General features: G+C 50.4%; 2 protein-coding genes across 9 annotated transcripts in view; both read right to left on the bottom strand.

The window, feature by feature from the left end:
* LOC143675087 (olfactory receptor 4C11-like) overlaps positions 1-14683 on the bottom strand; it is a 48873-nt gene extending 34190 nt beyond the window's left edge. For 2 of the 8 annotated variants that reach the window (XR_013171360.1, XR_013171361.1), the window contains exons 1-2: positions 11318-12521; positions 6085-6172 (exon numbers count right to left, since the gene is read on the bottom strand). The gene's annotated coding sequence lies outside the window, so the exon portion shown is untranslated. The other 6 variants (XM_077151651.1, XM_077151649.1, XM_077151650.1 and 3 more) reach the window with 6 other exon arrangements.
* A 7703-nt stretch (positions 14684-22386) lies between these two features.
* On the bottom strand, positions 22387-27068 carry LOC143675086 (von Willebrand factor A domain-containing protein 1-like). The gene is made up of 4 exons (XM_077151648.1): positions 26950-27068; positions 25572-26129; positions 23901-24179; positions 22387-23823 (listed from the first exon to the last, which is right to left on the bottom strand). The coding sequence occupies exons 1-4, from the start codon at positions 27020-27022 to the stop codon at positions 23519-23521; spliced, it is 1215 nt and encodes a 404-aa protein (XP_077007763.1). The 5' UTR covers positions 27023-27068; the 3' UTR covers positions 22387-23518.
* Positions 27069-27607: the final 539 nt, after the last annotated feature.

Here is a 27607-nt window from a genome sequence, read left to right as displayed (position 1 = left end):
CAGCAATACCCCATATAGTATTTGCTTAAAAAACTGAAAAGGGGCCATGGTGGCTCAGCGGGCAGAGTTCTCACCATGCTGGAGACCTGGGTTCATTTTCTGGTTCCTGCCCACGCAAAAGTTAAAAAAAAAAGCTGAAAAAAGGATCATACTTCAATTAGAGATATGAATGAAGCTGAGCATGATAGGACTAAGATAAATCAGACTAGAGGATCAAGGATGTTATCGATTGTACTTTAAGACTTCAACTTCTGCGTGATACCAAAGTAAGTGATATATATGTATTTGAGCAAAATTATATTGTCTTTAGCACACTACCAGATTACAGTTATATTATAACTTATATGGTCACCTTATTCTAATTCCATAATTACGTGGAACCTTGAATGGGTAGTGTGATCTTGGTTTGCACAGGTTGTTGTGATGCCCTAATAGATCCCAGAGTCATCTGGGAAGAAGATTAAAAATAATTGCATTTCTGGGTCATAGGGCAACTCAATATTTAGTTTTCTGAGGAATCACCAGGAGCAATGAATACATATTCCAATTTCTCCACATCTTCTCCAACATTTTTAGTTTCCCAATTGCTCATTCACAGTCATTCTGATACATGAGTGAGGTGATATCCCATTGTCATTTAAATTTGCTTTTCCCTTATAGCCAATGAAGATGAGCAGCTCTTCATGTACTTTTTAGCCATCTATATCTGCTCTGAAGAAAAGTGCATATTCATTTCCTTTGCCCATTTTATAGTTGGGCTGTTTGTTCTTTTGTTGGTAAGCTGTATAATTTCTTTATGTACGCAGGATATCAAGTCTTTATACAATATGTGGTTTCCAAATATTTTTTCCCATTGAGTGTAGCTGCCTTTTCACTTTTTTAACAAAGTCCTTTGAGGTACAGAAGTTCTTGATCTTAAGAAGTTCCTATTTGTCTATTTTTTCTTTCACAGCTTGTGCTTTAGGTGTAAAGTTTAAGAAGCTACCTCCTATTGCTAGATCTTAAAGATGTTTCCCTACATTTCTTCCAGAAGTTTTGTGGTACTGGCTCTTATATTTAGGCCTTTTATCCATTTTGAATTAATTTTTGAACAGAGTGTAAGGTTGGGGTCCTCTTTCATTCTTTTGGCTATGGAAATCCAGTTCAGTATGCCTATTAATTGAAAAGACAATTCTGTCCCAATTCAGTGGATTTGGGGATTTCATCAAAGATCCAATGGTCACAAATTTGGTGGTCAATCTCTGCACTCTTAATTCTATTCCATTGGTCAGTATGTCTATCTTTTTGCCAGTACCATGTTGTGTTGAACACTGTGGCTTTATAGTAAGCTTTAAAATCAGGAAGTGACTTAGTGCTCTAACTTTGCTCTTCCTTTTTAGGATATCTTTAGCTATTCAGGGTCTCTTTCCTTCCATACAAAATACCTAGAAAGTGACATAAACAGAAATTTGCAAACCTGTGTTCATAGCAGCATTATTCACAATTGCCAAGAGGAAAAATCAATCCAGGTGCCAATCAACAGATGAGTGGACAAACAAAATGTGGTGTATACAAATGATGGAATATTATACAGCAGTAAGAAAAATGATGTTGCAAAACATATGGCAATGTGGATGAACCTTGACCCCTTGATCCCTGACCCTAACCCTAAACCCTAACCCTAAACCCTAACCCTAACCCCTAACCCCTAACCCTAACCCTAACCCTAACATTAAGCCTTTCCTTAATATTTGTTTCAGAAACTGGGTAATGTACTTGTTCCACACACGTCCATACATATTTTTAACGTGAAACAGCATTGTCAAACAAATGCCATCTAATTCTAGTTGAAAAAAGTCTTTGAATGGGTTTTGTGATCTGAGTGACAAACTAGCTTCATTCATTTTGATGTTCCGCGTGAAAAATAGCATTTTCACAGAGAACTCCACAATTGCTATGCAAAAACCTCATCTAATACTGTTTGGAAGCCTAAGAGACTTAACGGATCCATTCACTTCCATGTTGCAGTTATTTACTGCGGCGAGGCTCAAAGTACCAAGAAATGAAAACTGGGATCGGGGTCCCACAGACATTCGTCAATAGACCAGTTTATTTTCAGACAGCAACAAGTTATACAGGGCTACAGATATGTGACTAGTATATACAAGTATACAATGTAGAAGACTTCCTGACGACAGTTTGTTTGCTAAATACTTTAAGATAGATAAGAGGAATACCCAGCTTTGTTACGGGACATTCTCTTCCTCTCAAGCTATCAAAGCAAGCAGTCCTAACCTATGGCTGCAGCCACAGTACTTCCTCCTCCTAGAAGCTGCCACAGATTTCTAGGTCATGGTTAACATTAACTCCTACATTTCCCCCTTTTTGTTTTGAATCACGGTGACTGTCTTAGGTTGCTCTCTTGCTCAGTTGAGAGAGTCTTACCCATCACTGACTACCAGCAAAGCTTACTGATTCATTTTCAAGGGGTATTGAGGGTTTTCCTAAGAATCATGCTAATGCATGCATTGTGGTTAATGGCTGTTGTTAATCGTTGCCTTATGCAATCTATGAGGAAGAGAATTATTAGGAACAATAGCATTCCCATCCCCAAGGTGGTAAGAAAGTGATGGGATCGCCACCAATAAACAGGATTTATGTGTGGAGAGCCGCCTCCCGGGTCGGGCCTAGTGGACACGCCGCAGCCTGCTCTAGAGTTCCCCCCGCCCATCGAGTGAGCCAAGATGGCGCCCGCATCCTGTCTCCGCGTATGACGTACGCGCCCGCCAACCCTGTCTACCAATCACCCTTGTATACGTGGCGTTAGCCCATTGGGTTTGGATTTTGTATATAAAGGCGTTACCCGGACGGGGAAAGGGAGACGACCCGCAGGGAGCCGTACCTGACGGCCGCATAGAGGTTGCTCCCCCGTGGGGTATTTTAGCCCGCGCGGAACCTGTTACAAAGAATGCAAGCTTAGCTCCAGTAAAGGTCTGTGCTCACAACCGCCGCGTGTTACGGATTCGTGTCTGCCATTCAAGTCGGTTTGTCTGCGTCTGTCTCTCTCTCCTCTGTCCCCTTCGCCGGCCGGGGGCTTGACGCTGAGCGAGAAGTCCCGGACAAGTGGTGGCCCGTACGGGGAACCTTCTTCTGCTGCCTCTCCCCGAGCTGGTGAGGACGTGCTTCTCGGGTTCACGGCGGAACCTCCGCGCCTGATCAACGTGAGAGGGAACCAGGACGTCAACCTGTGTGGGTTCCGGAAAGACTGGTGAGAACCGTGACGTCGCCCGAGGACGCCAAGGAACTGTTGCCCAGAAAATTGATAAGCCTCCAACCAGAGCCACCAGATCCGGTCTCCAACTCTGCTGATGATGGCGACGAACGACAAGATGACAACAGGAGCGCTAGTCACCCTTCTATCGTATAGAAAGGGGACCAGCTTTAAAACCTCCCTACCTTTACTAACCTCTCCCAACAGGTGGATTCAGACCTTCGAGTGCTTGGGGATATCAAGTTGACCCCCGTTGATTTCGACCTTTCCAAACTGGGCGAGACTGTACAAAGTCTGTGGAACCGAGTCACCTCATGGTTCTCTTGGCCCAATTTGACTACTTGGATCCTCGTGGCAGTGGGACTATTAGTGGGTTTAGTCACTGTTAAATGTTTGTTAGAACGCTTGCTCCAGACACAGCAGCAATTACGTGTCACTACCATGTTGGCTATGTCACTCGCCCCTGATGCTCCTGGCAACGACCGTCCCGCTACCCAGTCCTTCCCCTCACTGTATGACCCGTCCCGGCCACTCAGGGCGGGGCGCTCGAAAACAGGATCTGCTGCAAAGCCCATGGCCGTGTCCCGGGTGTAAAAGGCGGCACCAGAAGTCATAATTTTTGTCTAAAGGATGATCTCTACGGCGGAGTCACGGTCCTGGCCAGACTAGACTCCGGCCATTGCACAGAGACACCTAATGACGCTCTCGGCTCTGGTTGCCGCTCTCCTGCCCCCCTACATAACCCAGTTGCGAGGCGAAGCACTGCAGGGAGAGTCACGTTGTTTCCAGTTCACGGGCTCTCCGGTCTCTATATGAGGAGGCATTCTGGTTGGTGCCTAGCAAGCCTAGTCCAGACTCCCCAAAGCACCAAAACATGTAGTGGGCCTGAGTGGCCCACAGGAGCTCACTCATCAATGGAGACACTGGGTCAAAATGAATAAAAAAGGGGGAGATGTGGAGAGCCGCCTCCCGGGTCGGGCCTAGTGGACACGCCGCAGCCTGCTCTAGAGTTCCCCCCGCCCATCGAGTGAGCCAAGATGGCGCCCGCATCCTGCCTCCGCGTATGACGTACGCGCCCGCCAACCCTGTCTACCAATCACCCTTGTATACGTGGCGTTAGCCCATTGGGTTTGGATTTTGTATATAAAGGCGTTACCCGGACGGGGAAAGGGAGACGACCCGCAGGGAGACGACCCGCAGGGAGCCGTACCTGACGGCCGCATAGAGGTTGCTCCCCCGTGGGGTATTTTAGCCCGCGCGGAACCTGTTACAAAGAATGCAAGCTTAGCTCCAGTAAAGGTCTGTGCTCACAACCGCCGCGTGTTACGGATTCGTGTCTGCCATTCAAGTCGGTTTGTCTGCGTCTGTCTCTCTCTCCTCTGTCCCCTTCGCCGGCCGGGGGCTTGACGCTGAGCGAGAAGTCCCGGACATTTATGGATTTAAGTGCATCAGCAAAGGTTTGGATTATATTATCTCCTTCAGCCGCGTGTATTCGATTATGGGACAACTCCAAGATCTGCTTCTGCAAAGAAATAATGTCTAAAGATAAATTATCAGTATGACCAAGCAAATGTCTTCGAATTTTATTCCAGTCCATGCTGAAATTATATTTTAATGGAGTTATACAGAAATTACTCTCATTCCAATCACATTTTAATCCCCGTAAAAAATTTATACAATTGATCTCCAATGTGAATCAAAGCTGTTTCAATGTCATTTACTCGGTTATTCAATTGTTCATCTATGTGAGCTTGGCTATGCCACAACTCACTAGCATTTTTATGGAATGGCACAAAAACTCACATATTGCTGAGTTTGGATAGTTTGATGTAAGGCCATTCCAGCTACAGCTGTGGCAGTAACAATGCCTATTATCCCAATTATGGCTGCTATGATGAGACCAATTAATCTTTTTGTCTTTCTAAATAATGTTCTGCTAAATGGAGTAACAGTTGACTTTCGGGAGAAGATTGCCAAAACTGAGTCATATGTACTGGTATCCAGATCCCTCGTCTTCGTGTGGCAGGTATAATGGTTTGATTTTCCTGTCAATTAATAACTTGAAGACACATAAATAGAGAATAATTCTCACATTGTATAGCCTTCTCCATGGTATTAATCATTATTTCTCCTACACATATAGATCTTGAGTACATACTGTTAAAAAATGCTTATGCGACACATTCAAAATAAAATTGAAATCTGACGAGTTAGCTATAAATATGGTTCCAAGACCTAAGATTTTCCACAGATTTCTTTCAGTGACATTACGCTTCTCATCCCATGGGTTAGGTATAAACTTTCCCTGATGTATAAGAGTTTGACTCACTTTTCCTTTCCATATTGTTTCTGTTATGCCCGAGTTAGAGATAGGCAACCCACAGGGGTTACATCTCACACTATTCCATAGGAATCATTAAAGACAATAACGGCACTTTCCTTAAGGCATAACTGCCATCCTTCCCAGTTTTCTGCATTTTCCTTTAAACAAGTTTTATTTGACTTAGTAGAATTAAATAAAGGGTATACATACAGCATATTAAGGGACCCATTATTCAGGGATAACCAGGTTGTACGATTAGTAATAACTATACAGGGAAGTTGATTTTCTATACACAATGGTCTCAAATCATAACGTAATGTTAAATTTAATATCGCCTTCCCTCCTTCTTGAGGCATTTTTGGAAGTAGTGCATCAAACGGTCCTGGGAATCCTAAACTATAATTCAAGTATACTGGCATAGAAATATCGGCCCATGTCAAGACACAAAGAAGAGGGGGATTAAGTACATATGCCCAGGAAATATGATTTTCCCCCGTTACTGTGCACTTACTTGTTACTGAGATCCAGACAAAAAGCAGGCATCTTTTCCAAATGTGGCTTGAGACATTTAGCTGGGATCCAGATTAACTCACCATCATCTGAAAAGATAAGAGCAAATCCTCGACCCCATATTTTTACAACCCCTTGTTTCCATTTATTATCTTTGAAGTCTTCCCAATATATTGGCTGATATTGTGTTTCTGTATTATGTTTGCCCATATTTTCATTTGATGTTTCCCTGACGTTAAAATGACGTTCCATGGGGGTTTCCTTAAAAGACTCATATACATTTTAAAAACTTAAGGTAAATATGCTGTCATTATCCTATCTCATTTGACGTGTTATGATCCCTTCTACATCTCCCCCTTTTTGTTTTTCTAACATTTCTTTCAGGATTCTGTTGGCTCATTCAACGATGGCTTGACCAGTGGGATTATATGGGATTCCCGTGACTTGAGAGATATTATATGTCTGACAAAATTTTTGAAAAGCCTGACTCATATATGCTGGACCATTACCAGTTTTTATTGTGTTGGGAGACCCATCACTACAAATATGGATAGTAGGCGAGCCCTTACATGACAAAAACGTTCTCCAGTTTGAACTGTGGCCCATAATGAAATGAGAGTGTCAATTACTACATGAACTCATTGTAATTTTCTGAATGAAGAAATGTGGGTAACATCCATCTGCCATGGAGAATTAGCATGTGTACCTCGTGGATTTGTTCCTGCTGGTAAGGAGGACCTAACTATAGGACTGCAAGTAGGACATTGTCGGATAATATCTCAGGCTCGATCTTTAGTAAGTTGTGGGAATTGTTTTCTTAAGCCTTTTGCATTGATATAAGTTGATGTAGAGTGTGAGGAGCATGTTCAATGCCGACTAATTGATCCACATTAGAATTTTGTTGTGCAAGCGGACCAGGCAAACCGGTATATGAATGAATATGAATGATATATATGGGGTTAGTTCTTTTTCGTATTAGATTTTGTAAATGTATGAACAAAATAGATAAATCATTTGTAGGAAACAATGTTGCCGTTTCGATATTATTTACAGCCTGACATACAAATTCAGAGTCTGAAATGATATTTAAAGCCTGAGGAAAATGCTCAAGTACACCTATTATTGCATCTAATTCAGTGCATTGAGCAGAGGTAATGTTTAGTCTGCCAAATTTGTTGTTTATCATCAGTAAATTATGCGGCTTTTCCATTACTGCTACCATCGGTAAATACAGTTAATGCGGTCGCAATGGGGTGTTGTTTTATTATTTTAGGTAAAATCCACATGGTGCATTTAAGAACTGTAGTAATTTAGATGTAGGGAAATGATTATCTATCTGTCCTGTAAAATCACTGAGGGCTACTTGCCATGTAGTATTGGTAGCGCAGAGAAAATTAACTTCTTCCATGCTTAAATCACAGATTATTCACTGTGGATCTTTTCATTGTAATTGTTTAAATCGATGACAACCTTTTATTGTAATTTTGTGTAGATATGTTTGCAATTTTTTCTGCTTATTTTGTGCTAAAAAAGTCCCTTCAAGGAATGATTTCTAATTGTTTTGTTAATTCTTTTTTTAATTAATAAAAAAAAAAAAGTCCATTCAAGAATTCCTTCTTGTCATAATATTCCTGTGGGAGAATGTACAGTGGAATATACTAACAGATCTACAGACTTATCAGGAACCATTTGTGTTGATTGACACTGCTGTACTCTTTCCTCAATTAGCTCAAGTTCTTTTAGAGAGACAGAGGACAATTCTCTCATGCTTAACAAATCTGGGTTACCTTGCAAAGTCTGAAATAAATTCTGTAACATATGATTAGGTACTCCTAACATAGTACGAATCCAATTAATATCTCTTAACAGTTTTTGCACATCATTTAGTGTTTGTATTTTATCTTTCCGTAATTGAACCTTTTTTGGGATAATTTTTGCTTCTGTTATTGTCATGCCTAAATAAAGATAAGGAGCTCATCTTTGCACTTTATCCGGGGCTATCTGAAGCCATGATTTAAGTCTGGAAAGCATACTGAAATGCCTTATGCAAATGGTCTGAGAAGGTCCAGTAAACAAAATATCATCCATATAGTGCAGAATCATTATATTTGGAAATTTATCTCTTACCTCTTGTAGAGGTTGATGTACAAATAACTGACACATAGTAGGACTATTCATCTTTCCTTGGGGTAAAACATACCATTGATGTCACTGCATTGGAGCTTGATAATTTAAGACAGAAAATGCAAATTTTTCTTTATCTTTGGGATGTAACAGAATTGTGAAAAAACAATCCTTTCAATCAATTAGAATGAGAGGCCAGCCTTTAGGAATCATAGAGGGTTGTGGTACTCCAGGTTACAATGCTTCCACTGGATGCATAACTATGATGACAGCTTGTAAGTCAGTAAGCACACGCCACTTACCGGATTTTTTCTTTTATCACAAAGACAGGAGAATTCCAAGGACTATAAGATATTTCAGTATGTTTTGCATCTAATTGTTCTTTAATAAATGGAGGGCATGTAACTTCTCTTTGGCTAGGGGCCAATAATCTACCCATATTGATGTTTTGGTGGTCCATGTGATGGGAATTAACATGCCCTTTTTGTCAATGGGCCCTTTGGTAAATTTGTCAAAGGTGACTGATACCCTAAGCCTCTTAAATCCCCAGGCTTTCTAACTCACTGATGTTGCATTTTTAATTATAATTTTTCAGCAGTGTTGGATAAATGGGGAATGTGTATATATGCTCCCCATTGTGACAAAAGATCTCTCCCCCATAAATTTAATCCAATATCAGCAACATAAGGCTACAACTTTGATAATTGCTGTTCGGGACCATAAACTTCAAATAATTCTGCACTCTGATAGATATCAGTCATAGTACCTACTCTATTAAATACCGCAGGCACCTTTTGTAATGTCCAAGTTCGGGGCCAATGCCTTTTTGCTATAATAGTAACATCTGCCCTTGTATGAACCAAACCCAGAAATATTTTTCCATTAATCATTATAGTTTTCAGGACAATCGTCCCCTATGAACGTCTGCCAATAAACACTGTTACCTGTAGATCCAAATCCTCCTTCCCGATCAATTGGTAATGACGAGGGAACATGATAAGGGAGAAGTAAAAGTTGGGCTATCCTCTGTCCTTTAGTAATTTGTATAGGCTGTTGGGCTTGTGCCATGACCTTTAATTCTTGTTTATAATCACTGTCTATAACCCCTATTTGAACTGTAAGTCCTTGGAGTATTAAACTACTTCTCCCTACTATAAGTCCTACAGCATTTTTTGGCAAGAGACCTGTAACCCCAATAGATAAAAATTGTACTCCTACTTCGGGAGTCAGAAATACGTTTTCTGCTGCTGGCAAGTCTACTGCAGCACTGCCGTGTGTAGCAGCGTTTAATTCTGTGACGGGAATACATGTTGTCTCCCGTCGCAGACAGGGAATGAAGTTTGTATGGGTTAGCTCATGTTATTTGTCTGTGGGCCCTGAGCTAGGCCCACTGAGCGGTTTCCCGACTCCCTAATAGGTGTACCATTTTTGTGAGTTTTGGAATGACATTCACTGGCCCAGTGATATCCTTTGTGGCAAACTGGGCAATGCTTTGAAGGAAGCTTTTTAACCGGAACAGCTTTACAATTTTTCTTAAAGTGCCCGCTTTTTCCACATTTAAAACATTATTATTTTTCTAATTAAAGTTCATCTTTACTGCAGCGGCAAGTACAGCCATCTGATGTGATGTAGAGCCAATATCCTGACAAGCTTTAATATAATCTTGTATAGATCCTCCTGCTGCTTTAATAGGCTGAATAGCTTTCTTACATTTGTTATTTGCATAATCAAAGGCTAAGGTAGTTAGAATTAAATCTTTGGCTTTTGGAATTTGCATTGTTTTTTTAATCATATCAGTTAAGAATGCTACAAATTCCACATACAGTCCATTATTACCTTGAATTACTTTGGCAAAAGTTAGCATAGGCTGTCCAGGAGTAGCAATTCGGTGCCATGCTGCAAGACAGGCAAGGCGTACCTGAATAATGGCTCTATCCTCAAATTGCAATTGCCGTTCAATTCCAGCCCACTGCCCAGTTCCCATAATTTTATCAGCAGTTATTAACATAGGAGGCTGGTCATTAGCATTCTGAGGAGCCAACTGACTGGCCTCATCTGTCCACCATGTGCAAAACTGCAAAAATTCAGTGGAATTAAGCACAGTATGAGCAAGCATTTCCCAGTCCCATGGGATAAGTCTGTCAACATGCGCCATTCCTTGTGCCAATTCCACAGTATAGGGGGAGTTAACCTGATATTGTGCACATGCTTGCTTTAAATCTTTCAATAATTTAAAAGGAACGGGCTCATGATGAAACTCCAAAACACCCTGAGAATTTTGAGCATCAGGGGGTAAATGATTTATAGTAACAGGGAAAGCTGACAGTAAGCTAACTGCCTCTAGATGTCCCTGATGTGACCCTTGCAATAGCATTTCATCACTGGAGTGTGTGGAATAGGCTTTGAGACTGTAACATGATTTGCATAAGGCATTGAATCAGTGTTATCTGTAAAAAATGGATTCTGAGATGGTGGAGGAAACGTATGATTCTCAGTAGGTCCTGAGGGAATATAAGTAGGTTGTTCCGGAAAAACAGAAGACCCCAGGCCAGTGGGAGTCACACTAGTTGCTTTATTTACATAAAGGCCAGGTATATTTGTAGTAGAGGTATATGTACCAATAGTAAGAAAAGGATTGTGCTGTTGTTCCTTAGATAATGCAGAATAGTGTGAATGAAGAGAATTTACTTCATCATCCTAATCATCTTCAGTTTCTAACAAATCAAGACTTTTACAATCTTTTGACTCCTCACAAGGTTTTTCCTTGATAAACAGAAACTTCTCCTCATCACTTTCAGTTTGTAAAGGATCAAGCACAGCAGCTGATCACATACAGCCCACATAGGCAGAGGGACCACCTCTCCTCTCCGATAAGCCCATCTTAACGCTTTCATAACCAATCTCCACTGTTTCAAATAAAGCACATTCTTTGCTTCTGGTTGAAACCAATAGCAATGTTTCTGGATCAGCTCAAACAGGTTTAGAAGTTCAGAGGTTCATACAGCAACCCTCGGGTTTTGAGAAGAGTTTTTAGAAATTGTACATATTCTTTCAGCCACCCATGATGATTACCCATTACCCTGATGCTACAAGGGAAATGTATTACTTACTGTGACTCGAGTCCGTTGGCAGCTCACTCGATCTCTCAAGTGGAGATCTATTCCTTGGTTCCTTGGTATGGTATCCAAACTAATCGTCAAGCCCCACGGTGGGCACCAGATGTTGCAGTTATCTACAGAAGCGAGGCTTGAAGTACCAAGAAATGAAAAGAAAGACTAGGATCAGGGGTCCTGCAGACATTCGTCAGTAGGCCAGTTTATTTTCAGACAGCAACAGGTTATATAGAATTACAGATACGTGACTAGGAACAAGTATACAATGTAGAAAGTAGGCTTCCTGGTGACACAGTTTGTTTGCTACATACTTAAAAGATAGGTAAGAGGAATACCCAGCTATGTTCTGGGACTTTCTCTTCCTCTCAAGCTATCAAAGCAAGCAGTCCTAATCTAGGGCTGCAACCACAGCACTTCCTCCTCCTAGAAGCCGCCACAGATTTCTAGGTTATGGTTAACATTAACTTCTACACTTCCATGTACTTTTTACTTTCTTCAGAGAACACTATCCTTAACCTAAACCTAACCTGAACCTAACACTAACCCTACCCCTACACGTACAACAACCTCAAAACCAACAACAAACCGAAACCAACCCAAACCTTCACACCAATCTTAATCCCACCCTAAGCATACTTCAAATCCTAACCCTAGCCTAAGCCTAGGTCTAACCCACATTCTAACACTAATGCTATTCCTATACAATCCTAAAAACTAATGCTGCGCCTAACACTAACATTAACAAAAAAGTTTCAAAAACTGAGTAATAATAGTATCTCCACACATTTCCATGCATGTTTAATGGAAAACAGCCTTGTAAAGTAACTTTTAAGAGTAAAATATGAGAACAGTTTGCAAATATGTTTTGAGAGCTCACTGACTTCCCAGCTCCATTCACTTTCAAGCAATTTTGTCAGTGAAAAGCAGCATTTCTGCAGAGCACTCAACTACAGCTATATGAACCATTACCTAAACCTATTTTGAAAACTTAGAATGGTCCTGGTTCCATTAACTAGTGCAAGACTTTTTTACTAAAATTGCAATATTTCAGAGAACCCTCACCTTAAACTTAAATTAAACATAACACTAATGCAACCACAAACATAAACCGAAACCCCAAAGACCCAATACCAGCACAAATCCCAACCTCCAAACGCAGTCCCAAAATCAACCCCAAGCCTAACTTCAACCCAAACCTTCATCCTCACCCTCACCCTAACCCTAAATCCAATCCCAACCTTTATACCAACCCTACCCGCAACCGCAACCCTAAACCTAACCCTAACCCCAACCCTAACACAAACCCGAACCCGAACCCCAACCCCAACCCTAAACCCAACCCTGAACCCAAACCCGAACCCAAACCCTAATCATAACCCTACCTAACCCGAACCTGAACCGGAACCTTAAACCCAACCCTGAACCCAAACTCAAACCTAACCCGAACCCAAACCCAAACCCTAATCATAACCCTGCCTAACCCGAACCTGAACCAGAACCTTAAACCGAACCCTAACCCTAAACCTAAACCTAACCTAAACCTAACCCTAAACCTAACCTTAACCTTTGACCTAAACCTAACCCTAACCTTTGATCTTATCCTGCTCCCCTCAGACTACACCAGCTTAACATAGGTCTGTCAGACAGATGCCCACAAGACACCCAGCCCACTGTCCCAGTGACAACCCACTGGCCCCACAGCCCCAATCACTTTTAGCTTCGGCTGCTGCTCTAGTTGCAACGTCTACTCCTGCACCCGTGTGAGACTCAGTGCCTCCTTGGCATGGCCTGCAGGAAGAGTGACCCAATACTGTGGCCGAGTTGGGCACTGCAGGGCTGCAGACCTCCTGGGACCTCACCCAAGTGCGAGCTGCCTTTCCTTGCTTGGCCATCATCCACTCCCCCCAAGGCCATTGCCCTCCTCTCATTCCACACATCTGTTAGGCCCCAACATTCACTAACCCCCGCTCACCCCAAAAGGCAAGACCTCTACGCTCATCCCAAAAGGCAGCTAAACACTGGTGATCGTTTCCAAGGCAAACAGAAATTAAGTTACCGGCTAAGATGGCATATGTACTTTACGTTATGCAAATCTATTTTTTAGGTCACCTGGCGAGCTTGGAGAGTCACAAGTCGAGGGCCAGACAGGTGGCAGAGAGCCTCTTTCTCAAACTGGGAAACAGTGGACAGCCTGTATTTCTGTGCTTGCCCCACGTACAGCAGGCAGGAAAAGGGTCACAGTCCAGCACCTCCGCCTGAATCTCGGCTCCCCATTTAACTCCCGTGACCTTTGCAAACCTAAATTCATCTCTGAGGCTCTTCCGCTTAAACAAACAAGACCTTGAGAACCATTATAGTCATTCTATCAACATTTATTTAATACTTATTCAGTGCTTCCTCACAAGCTCTTAAACACAGGACTGACACAAATGGCTAAAGCCACAAAAGAAAGGAAAATTGGGGGGAAGGACACAATCTTGGCTCAGGACATGTCACTACTGCCACCTGGGAGACTGTAGATCAGGAAAGTCATCAGGCTGAGACAGAGAAACCCTGCCTCCCCCATGCTAACGTTTTCTAAAAACATGTGCCTACCAGCGATATTCTAGGAAAAAAAAAAAAAGACCCTTAAGGTGCTAACCACCACGAGACAAACAGATCTTCCGACCTGCTCATGCCTTTCCAGGTCCCACGTGGAGGCACCAAGCAGAAGGAGCCCCCAGCCCTGCACTCCTCAGTAACTGAAGACCAGGTCCGAGCCCAGCATCTGCTGCCTGGAACCACGAAGTCACCTCGCCTCGGTTTCTCACCTGAAGTGCTCCTACAAATGGGAAGTCGGGCAAGAGAGTGACAGACGGTCCTGAACCTACCTACAGGCAAGACGGTTCTGGCCAAGCTTACTCTGGGAAGCTACAGCTTCCTCATCGGGAAGGGGGGCTGGTGACAGCCACTTAACCACCGAGCGCTAAGACCACTCAAAGGGGAAAGGACCCCAAGCTTCCCAGCCCACTTGGCTCTCAAAGAACGTCGGCTCCGCGCCCCGTGGGGAGCCGCTCCTGCTCCAGAGCTCTCCACCGCCCAGCCCCCGCCCTCCAGCCCAGGCCTTCCGCGACCCCCGCCCCGTTCCAGTCGGCCCCGGCCCACCGCACTCACGCGAGTGCTCCAGCTCGCGCGCCGCCTTGGCCGCGCGCTCCAGGCCCGTCGGGTCAAAGTTGCTCCATTTGTCCTTGGCCGCCGGCCGGTCCCCGGCGCCGCGGGTGGCAGGGGCAGCGGGGAGCCCGCGCCCTCGCCTGTTGGGCTCTTGTTGATGCCGAAGAGCCACGACATAGCACCGCGAGCCTCGCGACGTCGAACCGCGGGACCTGAGCGCGAGCTTGGCTGGGAGAAGCCTCCACCCGCCGCACAGCAGCGCTCAAAGGCACTGCGCAAGCGCTACACACGCCCCTTCCTCCCGGCGTCGGAAGCTGGAGACCACGTGCCACGAGCCGGGCCTCAGATTGGCCGCGAGGACACGGCGTCCCTCGGCGTGCTCCGCGATTGCCTGAGCAGACGGCAGGGGGCGGGGCGAGGCGAGGTGCCCCTTACGGGTGCCGCGCGGAGCCAAGAGTGCGGGGCGGGCGTGAATATGCCCGGCCGTGCGTCACTTCCGCCAGGTAAGGCGGTGTCGCGTTGCTACGGGCGCCCGGCTGCGTTCCCCACGTGGCGGCCGCGGAGGGCCCGGCGCTTCGGGAGCGGGGACGGCGCGGCCGGGAGGCCGCTGGCTGCGGGAAAGCCCCGCCCGGGGGCGCCCGGGTGTGACCCCGCTCCCCAGACCATGTGGCCTGTCCCCGCGCGGACACGGTATCCCCCCTCCTGGCCGAGAGCGGGCTGGGCCGTGCGGGGACGAAACCCGCGCGGGGCCGCCCAGGGGATCAGTCAAAGCGCGTCCAGTAGGCGCCGGATAAACTGAAGGTGGAAGCGCCGTCCCAGGGCAGGGTCCGGTAACTGTCATTCACGTGAAGGAAATTGAGGACAGCCTCTCCCCATCTTTGGGGTCTGGGCAAACTGCAATGGTGGGTGGTCGTAGGATCCCTTGTGTCACCCAGAAGTGACCCACAGAAGGAGGGGAACGGAGAGCTCTAGCCCGGAGATACGGAGAAGCAGAGCTGTTCCGGGGGGTCCCTGGACCAGATAAGCCCTGAGACGCAAGGGGCGTCTTCAGAACATCAGTTAGCCCCATCCCCTACCCCATATCATGGACAGCCCTTTCCAACGGGAAAAAGTTAGAATGGGCAGAGCCCAAATACCCCTAAGCAGTGGGAGAAAGATCAAAGCTGATGGTGGAGTTAGATAAAGAAGGTCGGAGTATGAGTGCTGAATCATACTGGTATTTCTTTTAGTCTCCAATTCCTTTGAGCAGCTAGAAGTAAAACCCTAAAAATGTGGAATTGTAGCCCAAACCAAACCCTGAAATCTGTTTTACAACTAATTGTTGTGGTGTGCTTTGAAATTTATTGCTTTTTTGGATGTTATTTTCCACAAAAAAGAAAAAAAAATTAAAAAAAAATACCACCACAACAAAAACCGTCAACCCTTTACAAATACATATAGAAATGCAATGCAAAAAAAGGAAAGTGGGAAACTCTGTTTGGGGATTTTCCAAGTGAAAACCCTTGAAGGCGTGTTTGGGATGTTTTGCCGAACACCTAACTCATCAGTTCCTTTCTTTTCTACCATGTATCTATGGAACCAACTTTAAACAAAGTTAAGTTTGCATACTGACACAGTCCTCTTAGAATATGAACCTTGACAAATGCAATCAGATGTCCCTTATGGTAGAGATCTGTTCCCTGGACACAGTCTCTGGACCGCTATTTCCGTGAGACGTTACGCTTCCGTGACTTTGCTCGTATCGTCCTCTCTGCCAAGGACGCCCTTCATTGCTGCATTAAATCCCCCATGTCCTCAAGGCCACCTCCAGTGCCAACTCCCATGCATCATCCTCTTTGACGCTCCTTCAAGTAGGTCTCCCACACAACCTGACAACTGCACTTCCTATTGAACGACACCAGAGAGATATCGCCATAGCAAACTCATTGTTGTCCCCAAACTAAAGAATGAACAAAGGCTGATGAGCATCTCCAAGAACGAAGCACGCCACCGCCACTAACTGCACAACTCCAGGGAACCATGTTAACGTGGCAGTCTAGAAGCAAAGCACCCTCTACATACAACAAACATAACGTGCATGATGCCTCCTGGAGCAGCCTCCTGTACTTATTCATGGCCCTACTGCCCCCTGCTTAGCCATTTTCACTGATGGCTATGCTGCCCAGGACTCAGCAGAGCAGGAGCATACAAATGAAGTCTGAAGTGAAGAAAAGAAGTTGGATCTGTGGTTTCCATGGGAGAAACCGAGGCGAGGAATGGACTACACACTGGCCCAAATGTAATCTAGGCGATATTTCCCAAAGTGTACTCCACGGATGCTTGAGATGTTACATAAGAATAAGATTCCAAAGATGTCAATCCTACCTAAATTGATTTACAGATTCAATGCAATACCAATCAAAATCCCAACAACATATTTTTCAGAAATAGAAAAACCAATAAGCAAATTTATCTGGAAGGGCAGCGTACCCCGAATTGCTAAAAACATCTTGAGGAAAAAAAACGAAGCTGGAGGTCTCGCGCTGCCTGACTTTAAGGCATATTATGAAGCCACAGTGGTCAAAACAGCATGGTATTGGCATAAAGATAGATATATCGACCAATGGAATCGAATAGAGTGCTCAGATATAGACCCTCTCATCTATGGACATTTGATCTTTGATAAGGCAGTCAAGCCAACTCACCTGGGACAGAACAGTCTCTTCAATAAATGGTGCCTAGAGAACTGGATATCCATATGCAAAAGAATGAAAGAAGACCCATCTCTCACACCCTATACAAAAGTTAACTCAAAATGGATCAAAGATCTAAACATTAGGTCTAAGACCATAAAACAGTTAGAGGAAAATGTTGGGAGATATCTTATGGATCTTACAACTGGAGGTGGTTTTATGGACCTTAAACCTAAAGCAAGAACACTGAAGAAGGAAATAAATAAATGGGAGCTTCTCAAAATTAAACACTTTTGTGCATCAGAGAACTTCATCAAGAAAGTAGAAAGACAGCCTACACAATGGGAGACAATATTTGGAAATGACATATCAGATAAGGGTCTAGTATCCAGAATTTATAAAGAGATTATTCAACTCAACAACAAAAAGACAGCCAACCCAATTACAAAATGGGAAAAAGACTTAAACAGACACCTACCAGAAGAAGAAATACGGATGGCCAAGAGGCACATGAAGAGATGCTCAATGTCCCTGGCCATTAGAGAAATGCAAATCAAAACCACAATGAGATATCATCTCACACCCACCAGAATGGCCATTATCAACAAAACAGAAAATGACAAGTGCTGGAGAGGATGCGGAGAAAGAGGCACACTTATTCACTGTTGGTGGGAATGTCAAAGGGTGCAACCACTGTGGAAGGCAGTTTGGCGGTTCCTCAAAAAGCTGAATATAGAATTGCCATACGACCCAGCAATACCACTGCTAGGTATCTACTCAAAGGACTTAAGGGCAAAGACACAAACGGACATTTGCACACCAATGTTTATAGCAGCGTTATTTACAATTGCAAAGAGATGGAAACAGCCAAAATCTCCATCAACAGAAGAGTGGCTAAACAAACTGTGGTATATACATACGATGGAATATTATGCAGCTTTAAGACAAGATAAACTTGTGAACCATGTAATAACATGGATGGACCTAGAGAATATTATGCTGAGTGAATCCAGCCAAAAACTAAAGGACAAATACCGTATGGTCCCACTGTTGTGAATGGACATTCGAGAATAAACTTGAAATATGTCATTGGTAACAGAGTTCAGCAGGAGTTAGAAACAGGGTAAGACAATGGGTAATTGAAGCTGAAGGGATACAGATTGTGCAACAGGACTAGATACAAAAACTCAAAAATGGACAGCACAATAATACCTAATTGTAAAGTAATCATGTTAAAATACTGAATGAAGCTGCATCTGAGCTATAGGGTTTTTTTTTGTTTTTGTTTGCTTGTTGGTTTGTTTGTTGTTGTTTTTTACTATTACTACTACTTTTATTTCTTTTCTTTATATTAACATTTTATATCTTTTTCTGTTGTGTTGCTAGTTCCTCTAAACTGATGCAAATGTACTAAGAAACAATGATCATGCATCTATGTGATGATGTTAAGAATTACTGAGTGCATATGTAGAATGGTATGATTTCTAAATGTTGTGTTAATTTCTTTTTTTTCTTTCCGTTAATAAAAAAAAAAAATAATAATAGTAGTAATAAATGTGTTCAACATAAAAAAAAAAAAAAAAAAAAAAAAAAAAAAAGAATAAGATTCCAGGTCAAATTAAATTGGAACTTTCTGAAAGGTTTTAAGATATGAGGTATTTGAGAGAAAGGAAAGTAGACGAAAGGATTGTAAATGAGCGTGCTTTATTGGGCTGTGCTGCTGGGCAGAGCTCACCAAACCCAAGAGGGAGTGAGGTGAGGCTGCTCACGGGCTTTGGCGAGTGCAGTTTTTAAGGGCAGGGGTTAGGTGATGACATGAAAGGGGAGGCACATTAAACAAAGGATTATTATGCTAGTGGGATGAGCAGCAGAGGGTTAGATGTCTGTGAATAGATGTTTGCTACACAGACCTTGATTGTAGCGGTTCACCTCCCGTTCTGGAGTGACGTCATGATTCCAGCCATAGAGCCCTCCCTTATTCCCCCGACCTAACACTTCCCAAAATTTCTTAGAGCATGAATGCAAATACTCTTTTGCACTGTCACCTTATAAAGTGAGAGTAGAAAGGCAATAATTGGGAAAAGAGTCTCCCAATCTCATTTGCCCATGGAACCTATTTTTGTAAAGCATCCTTGTGGCTTTCTGAGAAACACAGAAAACAAGAAAAAGATGTGGTTTCTGACCATTTTCAAGTAAATGTCACAACACCTCACGTCAATCTGAATGCCTCACATGAGGCCCATAATAGTTGACTCTATGAATGGATTACAGGAGGTTTGTGAATAAACTGAAATTGCATGCGAAAAAAAGAGCAGAGCAGTGGCCCTTTCCCAAGCCCCTGAGAGGAGGAGGAGGCCCAGTCCAGCTCCTGGTCGCTGGCCAGCAAGCACTGCTCCTTGGGACTCTCCAAAGGCCTTGATACAGAGGGGCCAGCTGGAGCAGCTTGGGGCTGAGGGGGACAGAGCCAGAGTGGGGGATCACTGCTCTGGAGCCCAGAGTGTCTGCAGCCAGACAGAGTGCTCCCCCTCTCGGATCTTTTCTTGATGGCATTGGTTGAGATTCTGTCCTTTTCAAACTAATGGGAAAAGATTTAAGATTGAATACAAATGGGGAAAAGTGTTTCCGATTCTAAGGTGATTCTGTGTGCCTTCTTTGCCACAGGAAGAGAAAGAAAAGATTCCAGCACAGCCCGGGCCCCTCCCGGGCCTCTATCCTGTATCCATGGACTCATCACCAAGCGCCTGCGGCAGCGCCTACCACAGCCAAGAAGAGCAGGTGGGCAGGGCTGAGGCCTCTGCTCCAGGCACCCAGCACAGCCAGGCTTTGGGCAGCCTTACCTATTTTCTTGTTCAAACAGGAAAATAACTTGGAAACAAGCTCTGCATTTAAGTAGTCGGTTCCATTTAACTTGGCTTAAATTAAAAAAACATGAAGTGTTCATCACTGCTTTCAGATTTTGAGGACTGCTTTCAAGGGAAACAGAATAGGAGAGACAGCTCTCCCCTACCCCCGAGAGGCACCTGAGAAGGGCCCCCCTCGGAGCCGCTGGACCATGGGGCGCCCCACGCAGCTTCCACACCGTCTGGTCCACTTGTGCTGGTCACTTCCCACCTCGGGAGGACAAAGGGCCTTTCCTAAAGCACTCGTGACTGGAAGGGAATTTTGATGATGCTTTCCACTTGAAATCTTCCCGTTTATTGACTAAATGTGAGGCTCTCTGGAGCGGAAACAAAGGTAAGTGCTGCAGCTTGCCCTTTCACCAAGGGGCGTGCCCACCCCCTGCCCCCACCCCCAGGGCTCAGCGGTCCTCTCTGTGGGAACCCTCCTGGCTCCACAACCTGGAACACGGGCCAAGAAGTTAAAGGTGCAGGTGGATAGTCCCATCTTGAGCCCAGGCTGGGGGCTTACAGCTGCCCCAGGGGGCCCAGGCAGCAGAGCAGGGACCGGGCACCCACAGTAGGTTCCCTGCGGCAGGGGGCGGTGTGCCCCACTTCCAGAACCGGGGCAGTGGGCGTGGCAGTTCTGGCCATCCAGCCAGACCCGGGGAAGCTGCTCGGCATGGCTGAGCCTCGGCCTTCCAGTCAGGCCCGAGCTCCCTGCGGCTGAGCCTCCGGCCCCCTGCACGAGGGGACGGGGGAGGCTCCAGGATTCCCCAGGGACAGTGCCTGTGTATACCCTAAAGTGCAAGGCTCCCAGGCAGCTGGGGTGGCGGCGCTGCGGCCTCCCCGAATCCCTCTGCCTTCTCCCGCGCCTCTGAAGCAAGGGGCCGCTCCCTTTCCATGCAGTGCCAGAAGACCCCAGGTCCCAGTCTCACTCGCCGTCCCCCTGGTGCCCAGCTCCCAGCCCTGGCATGACCCTGAGGTGGGCCCTGGTCCCCCCCAACCCTATCTCAGGGCCCCGTGGCCTCCCGGGACTCGAGGACCGGCACGCAGAGTCCACAGCCCCGCTGCCTCAGCCACATCTGAGATGACTCAGGGCCGAGCTCTCCCGAGCAGCCCCTCCGACCCACCAGCCCCTACAGAGCCCCCAGCAGAAGGTCCTGGAGACCGGTGCTGCCCAGCTGGGGCCCAGTGGGAGCCACAACGCCCTGCGCCTGCCGCCTGACCCCTGTGAGCACCAAGCCTGCGCTGGGGCTGCACTGGGGCCACCACATGCCTTCGTGTCCCAGGACATCCCTGAAGGGGCAGTGACGGGTCCCAGGTGGGGGTCAGGCAGGGGCAGCGCTGAGCTGGAGAGGCAGCCGCCGGGAGTGGCCTCGGGCCCAAAGCGATGGGACCACGGTGGGGTGCATCAGCAGCAGGCACGGGCCTCAGCCTCGTGGAGCCCTGGAACCCCAGCAGTCAAGGGCAAGTCTACAGGTCAGGGGCTTGGGGTGTGTGAGGTGCGGCGGTGGCTCTATGGGGACTGCTGTGCCCAGGGCTGTCATAGCTGCAAGACGAGGCCAGACCAAACCGGCTCCAATGCGTGGGGGCTCCTGTTGCCACCCCCTGCACCCCAGGAAGGCACAGGACAGGAGCCTGGCTTTGGTTGTGCCTCTCAGGTTCGCTCAGCCGCGGAGGCCCCGACTCAGCACCGATGAGCCCCAGCAGCCCAGGAACGGCCCCCGCGCCCAGCTGCTGCCTTCCCCTGGCTGCCGCGTGGAGCTCTGCAGCAGGGCCAGCCTGGCATGGACAGCCCCGCTCTCCGGGCAGCCGATGGGCAACTGCACACCCCTTGGAGAGCCAGCTGGGGGAATGTGGCACCTGGGTCAGTGCAGGGGGGCTCCCCGCTCAGCTCGGAGTTGCCACAGCCGGGCTTCTGGGGAGCATCCTGGCTGCTCGAGCCCAACCACTCTACCGCCGTGGGACATGGGCCAGCGCAGAGGTCACACTGACCGTTCTGACACTGGAGTCAGGAACTCGGCCCTCGGGGTGCTTTTGGCCTGGGGAGGGCTAACGGGGATCCAACCCCCCAGAGTCTACCAGTCTGGCCCCAGGACCAGCCCCACAGCCCTGCTCCATGTCCTGCTCACACAGGCAGCTGGGGGCTTGCCCCCTTCTGCTGGACCCCCCCAGTGGGCAAACTAGGGGCCACGAGCTGTGTGATATGCTGAGTGGGGCTGCACCCTCTGAGCCCGGGCCAGTCCCTCAGAGAGATGTTGGGGCCACCATCCTGGGGCAGCGGCGGCGGTCAGCTCCAGAGGGGGTGGACTGGAAACATTCACCAGGCCCCATGACTGCAAGCACTGACCACACGGCTCCGGGCAGCAGTTAGGAACTTTATTGTCCTCAGTGAAAAGCACCCGGGGCACAGGGTGGGGGGAGGGGGGGCAGTCCTGTGGAATGCCCAGAGGAGGGGCACATGCAGTGGGCTGGAAGCCTCCAGAACAAGAGCCTGTGCCTGCTCTCCAGCATCCCACTGATGGCACCCTGGGACCCCCACAGCCTCCGGCGGGCTCTAAAGAGAGAGTGCAGGGGGCACAGGGGTTAGCACTGGGCACCAAGAGACGCCAGACCCTGCCCTCCTGGCCCTGGCATGGCCAGCAGGTCTGACCAGGGAGAAGCCTCACCAGCCTGCGGGGTTCAGTTTCCTGTGCTGTGCGCTAAAGTGGGAGGCACGGGGGAAGGACCAGGTGCTCCCTGCCCTCTGGGGGCCCCAGGGTACTGGGCAGTGGCCAGGAGGTGGCTCACAGACAAGGCCCAGCAGAGAACACTGCAGAGAACAGCGGGGACGCCCACTCACCCCTGTATATGTCCCCACCCCCACACTCCTGCCTGGCAGCCTTCCCCAGGAAACTGGGGAGCCCCTGCATGTGCCCATTTGGGGTCTGGGGAGGTGGAGAAAGCACCTGTGTCCCCAGAGACCCGACTGCTGGGCTCTGCTGGGCTCCACCTGGAAAGTGCGTCCTGGGCAAGGCCAGCTGTCCCTGCCGGGGTTCTGGCCACTCCTCTCAGCTTTGTAGCACCCCTCCCCTGCTCCAGACCTCCCCGCTCCTAGGGACCCATCCTGAACGAGCCACGCCCCCTTCCCTGGCTACCTTACATCCTCTCCCAGAACCCCTGCCCTGGAGATTCTGGGAACCTGCTGGACAAGTTCCTGCAACCTATGCCGGCCCCAGCCACCCAGGGGCCTTCCCACGAAGGGGACGTCCTGTGTCAAGTGTCCCAGCCGGCCTCCAGACCTCACATTCCCGTAGAGCCCAGCTCTGGGCAAAGCAGGGCAGGGGGTGGACTCCGTGGCTGCTGTTGCACTGGATCGCCGGTGAGGGCCGGCAGCTGCGTCCTGAGGCCAGGTGCAGGACCTGGAACCTTCTGGCAGCCAGGACATCCCTGGGACAAATACATGTGGGCGGGCCTGGCGGAAGCCTCCTCCTGCTCCTGGCCGTTGCGGGGGGGTGTCACGGACCCCGACCCCCAGGCGCCCCGGCGGGTGTGCAGGCCTTGGCCGACAGCGTCCTCTCGCGGCCCGAGCGGAAGGCCGCCGTCACTGTCACCAGGTAGGCAGTGCCGGGCGCCAGCCCCTGCAGCGTGGTGCTGTTTCCGCCCGCGGGCACCTCCACGCGCTGCGCCGCGCCGCCCCTCAGGGCCCCCCACAGCACGCGGTAGCCGAGCGCGGCGGTCGGGCCGGGCGCGGGAGCCCAGCTCACGCGGACGCTGCGCGGCCTGGCATGGGAGATGACGATCCGGTCGGGCCCGGCCTCCTCTGCGGGGGGGAGGGGGGGCGTCAGCGGGGAGGGATCAGCTCGCGCCCCCCGGCCCGAGGCCCCCGGCCCCGCTCACCCGGCAGCGTGCGCACTCGCAGGTGCTGCGGCCGCACGAGGCGCACGTTGGACTCGGGCCGCAGCACCACCTCGTAGTCGGTGTCGGGCTCCAGGCCGGCCCAGACCCAGCCGGTGGCGTTCCCGGGCAGCTGGCGGCGGCGTGCGGCCCCCGGGTCTGCGCGGGGCGCCAGCTCAAGCACGTAGAAGCCCGCGTCGGCGCCGAGCAGCGGCGGCCAGGCCAGGCGGAGGCCGCGCGACGTGACCTCGAGCGCGCGGAGCTGCTGCGGGTGCATCGCGTCTGCGGGCGGAGGGGCCGAGGGTGGGAGGGGACCTGCCGCGCTCCGGGGCGCTGGCTGCTGCCCCCCACCCCTGCCTGGCGCCCTGGTCACGGGGATGGGGGGAGCAGGCAGGAAGATGGGGGGCGCTTTTGGCAGCACCAACAGATGCTAATGGCACAAAGAGGGGGCTGGGGGAAGGATGAGGAGGCCACCCCGGCTCCAGCCCTCTCAGGAGGTCCCCTGCCTGCCTGGGCCCCAAACCCAGACCACAGGGCCCCAAAAGTGGCGGGGCCACAGTCTGAGAAGAGGACCAGAGCCCCAGGGGGCCAACGCTGGTTCTAGGCAAAGGGAGCCCAAGGGTGTGGCCAGAAGTGGGATGAACGAAAGGGGGGCCTCTCAAGGGTAGTGGAGACATGACAGCTTCAGGAGCAGCTACACCTGGGGTCAGGGTTCCTTCCACCTCAGGCCCTGGACCCTAGGGGAAACTGAGCGTCACCCCAAGTGTGTGACACCAAACCCCACTCCCGCCGTCTGAGTGACAGTGTGGGCAGGTGACGCTGATGAATGTCGGGGGGAGGGTCCAGCCCAGCAGACTGTCCTCCTTAACGCCTGTGCCCTGCCCAGCAGCCTGGCACTCGCTCTCCCCTGCCCATTCTCCCACTCAGCCCCACCCCCAAACCCAGGGTCCCCACCCCCTGCTTGTCCTCCCCACCCCTCTCCTTGAATTTTCCCTGTCCAGCTTCCTGCCTACTCTCCTGCTGACCACTCCACGTTCGACCACAAGGGTGACCAAAGATACATGGCATCAGAAGTCCCCAGGAGAAATCGCTGAGGATCCCCACTTTCGCCAGCACTCATAGCTCCTTTTGGCCATGGCAATGAGTAAACCATAGGGGAGACTCGAGGAGCACCTGCCCTTAGTGGCGTTTCAGTGGCAGCCAGGGCCTCCCCCTGCAGCCGCTCTGCCTGGAGTGCCCAGAAGAGAGCTAGGGGTCTCAGCCTTGCAAGAGGCCGCCGCTGGACTCTGCCCCAGCCTCCTCCTCTCCTCCTCTGACCCCCCAATAAGCTGATGTGCACACCCACTCAGGATGCCACCCAGAATCCTAGTCCTCTGGGCTACACTCCCCAGGGCCCTGCCCAGCTGCTCGGACCTCCTTCAGGCATGGTGGCCCCATGAGCCTGTCACCTCTGTTCCCAGACCAGGGACCCATGTTGCTGCCTGAATGGTGCTGGCACGTCCCTCCCTTCCCCTCTCCTTAGACCCTCACAGGGAGCCCCAGCTGGGGGATCACTCTGCCTGCCCCTCCAGGGAGCTGGGCACATGGATGTGGCTGGAGTGTGCCCAGACAGGCTGTGAGTCCCCTCCCGCTGGACCCTGGGGGACGGTGCCCGTGCCAGCAGCCCCCACCTACCGAGGATGGAGGCCCGCAGCCTCTGGGCGATGATGGGCAGGTCGTCCACGTCCACGAAGTGCAGGTGCTCCTCGGGAGGGGGCGAGGCGGCAGCCGAGAGCGCCAGGAGGTTCCCGCGGCCAGTGCTGACGATGAAGACCGTGACGCCCAGGTCCTTGAGCTCCTGCATGGGGGGTCCCACGGGGTCGCTGGAGTCGCCGTCGGTCACCCACACCAGCACCTTTGGCACCCCCGGCCGGGCACCTGCCGCCTCAGCGAACAGTTGCTCCTTGGCATACGCCAGTGCCAGGCCCGCGTTGGTGTCGCCCATGCGCTGGGCTGCGGCCCGGATGGCGTCCTGGACAGCGGCCCCTGAGCCGTGCTGCGCAAAGCGGAACTCACTGTGCGGCCGGCTGCCCACATGCACCAGGCTGGCCTGCAGGGCCCCGGGGCCCAGGGGCAGTGGAGCCACCAGCTGCCCCAAAAACTCCCGCACCTGGGAGAACTCATAGTGCGAGACGCTGGCCGAGCTGTCCACCAGAAACAGCAAATCCCCCTGGGGGGCCGACGCCGGGGGATCTGGGGAGGGAGCAAGGGGTCAGCCAGGCCGCGGACCCCAGGCAGCCTCACCCCCAGTGTTCAGCCCCCCAGGCCCCAAGAGCCTGCTCCGTCCCACCCCGAAGGCCCTGGGGTGGCGGCCCCCAGCCTGGGGCTCTGAGCCAGGCGGGGTCCCAGCCCTGGGTGGGCTCAGCACTGGGCGCTGGCGGTGTGGCCAGATGCCAGGGCGCTCTCTGGGGTCATGTCCCAGCTGCAAGGAGAGCTGACTGCTCAGACACGGTCTGTGCACGGCCCCTCTCCCTCCGCCCTGGAGGGGCCTGAGCCACGCACCCCTTGGCTTGTTACCAAGAGAAGTGGGCAGGGGGCGCCGCGGAGTCTCAGGTGAGACAAACTGCCCCGGTGGGCACAGCAGCGGGGAAGGGGAAACCTGAGCGAAACACAGCCCCCCCGCCCCCGCCCCACAGATGAGCCACCCTTCCCTGACTCCATCCTCTCCTCTATCTGGACCCCGCGGCCAGGAAACCTGCTCAGCAGCCCGATGGTGGTCTGGCCTGCGACCCCAGGCCACCCCCTGCTCCCCAACACCCCTGCAGACAGATGGGTCCCTCCAGCCAGGGCCCGGTTCTGGGCGGCCTCAGTGCTGGGAGGCAACTCCAGGTCCCTGACCCTCCAGCAAGGGCCCTTCCAGGGCAGGAAACCGGAGCCGGGGTGGCAGCCCCCCACCACCCAGGCTGCGCGCCCCGGGGAGCTGCCGGCCCGGGACACCTGGGCGGGCGCGTCCGCCGCACGGGGTGGGGCCGGCCCCGCGGAGCCTAGGGAACCTTCCGCGGGCCGCACTCACCGCGCTCCGGGCCGCTTCGCGCCAGCACCAGCCGTAGGCCCAGGGCCAGGCCGAGCGCGGCCCAGGCGAGCATCGCGCGCGCTAGGCGGACGGGACGCGCTCGGACCACGCCTCGCCGCTCGCTCTCTCCTGGCTACGAGGCTCGCCGCCGCGCGGGCCAGAAGGCGGAGACCCCGCCCAGGCCCCGCCCCCGCCCGGGGAGCGCGCACTCCCCCGACGTGCGGAGGCACCGAGAAGTTGACCCTGAGTCGCGCGCGCACAGCAGACCCGGGCAGGCGGCGACAGGCAGCACCTACGGAAACTCTTCCAAGACCCACGCGCGTGGGCACTCGCACACACATGCCAGTGTCCCTTTCTACAGGCGTGGGGCCCTGGGGGTCTCCCTCATCCCAGGAGCAAACCCCTGCCTGTGCCATCCCAGGGCTGGGGGTTCTTGCAGCCTGGCCCAGGAGAGGCCCAAGCGAGTCATCTCCAGGCCTGACTAGGTGCAACCACTTCCCGGGGCGGCTCAAGGCCAGGGGCAGTGTGTTAGTTAGATTCAGTTGTCAACTTGGCCAGGTGAGCATACCTAGTCTTGTTGCTGCGGACATAAGCCAATGGTACTGAACCTCATCTGTTGCTTATTACATCTGCAGTAGGCTAGGAGGCGTGTCTGCTG

Source organism: Tamandua tetradactyla, chromosome 2, assembly GCF_023851605.1.
Source record: "Tamandua tetradactyla isolate mTamTet1 chromosome 2, mTamTet1.pri, whole genome shotgun sequence".
Taxonomy (NCBI): domain Eukaryota; kingdom Metazoa; phylum Chordata; class Mammalia; order Pilosa; family Myrmecophagidae; genus Tamandua; species Tamandua tetradactyla.
Note: the sequence above shows the minus strand (reverse complement) of the source record. Positions and strands in the feature narration are given on the sequence as shown.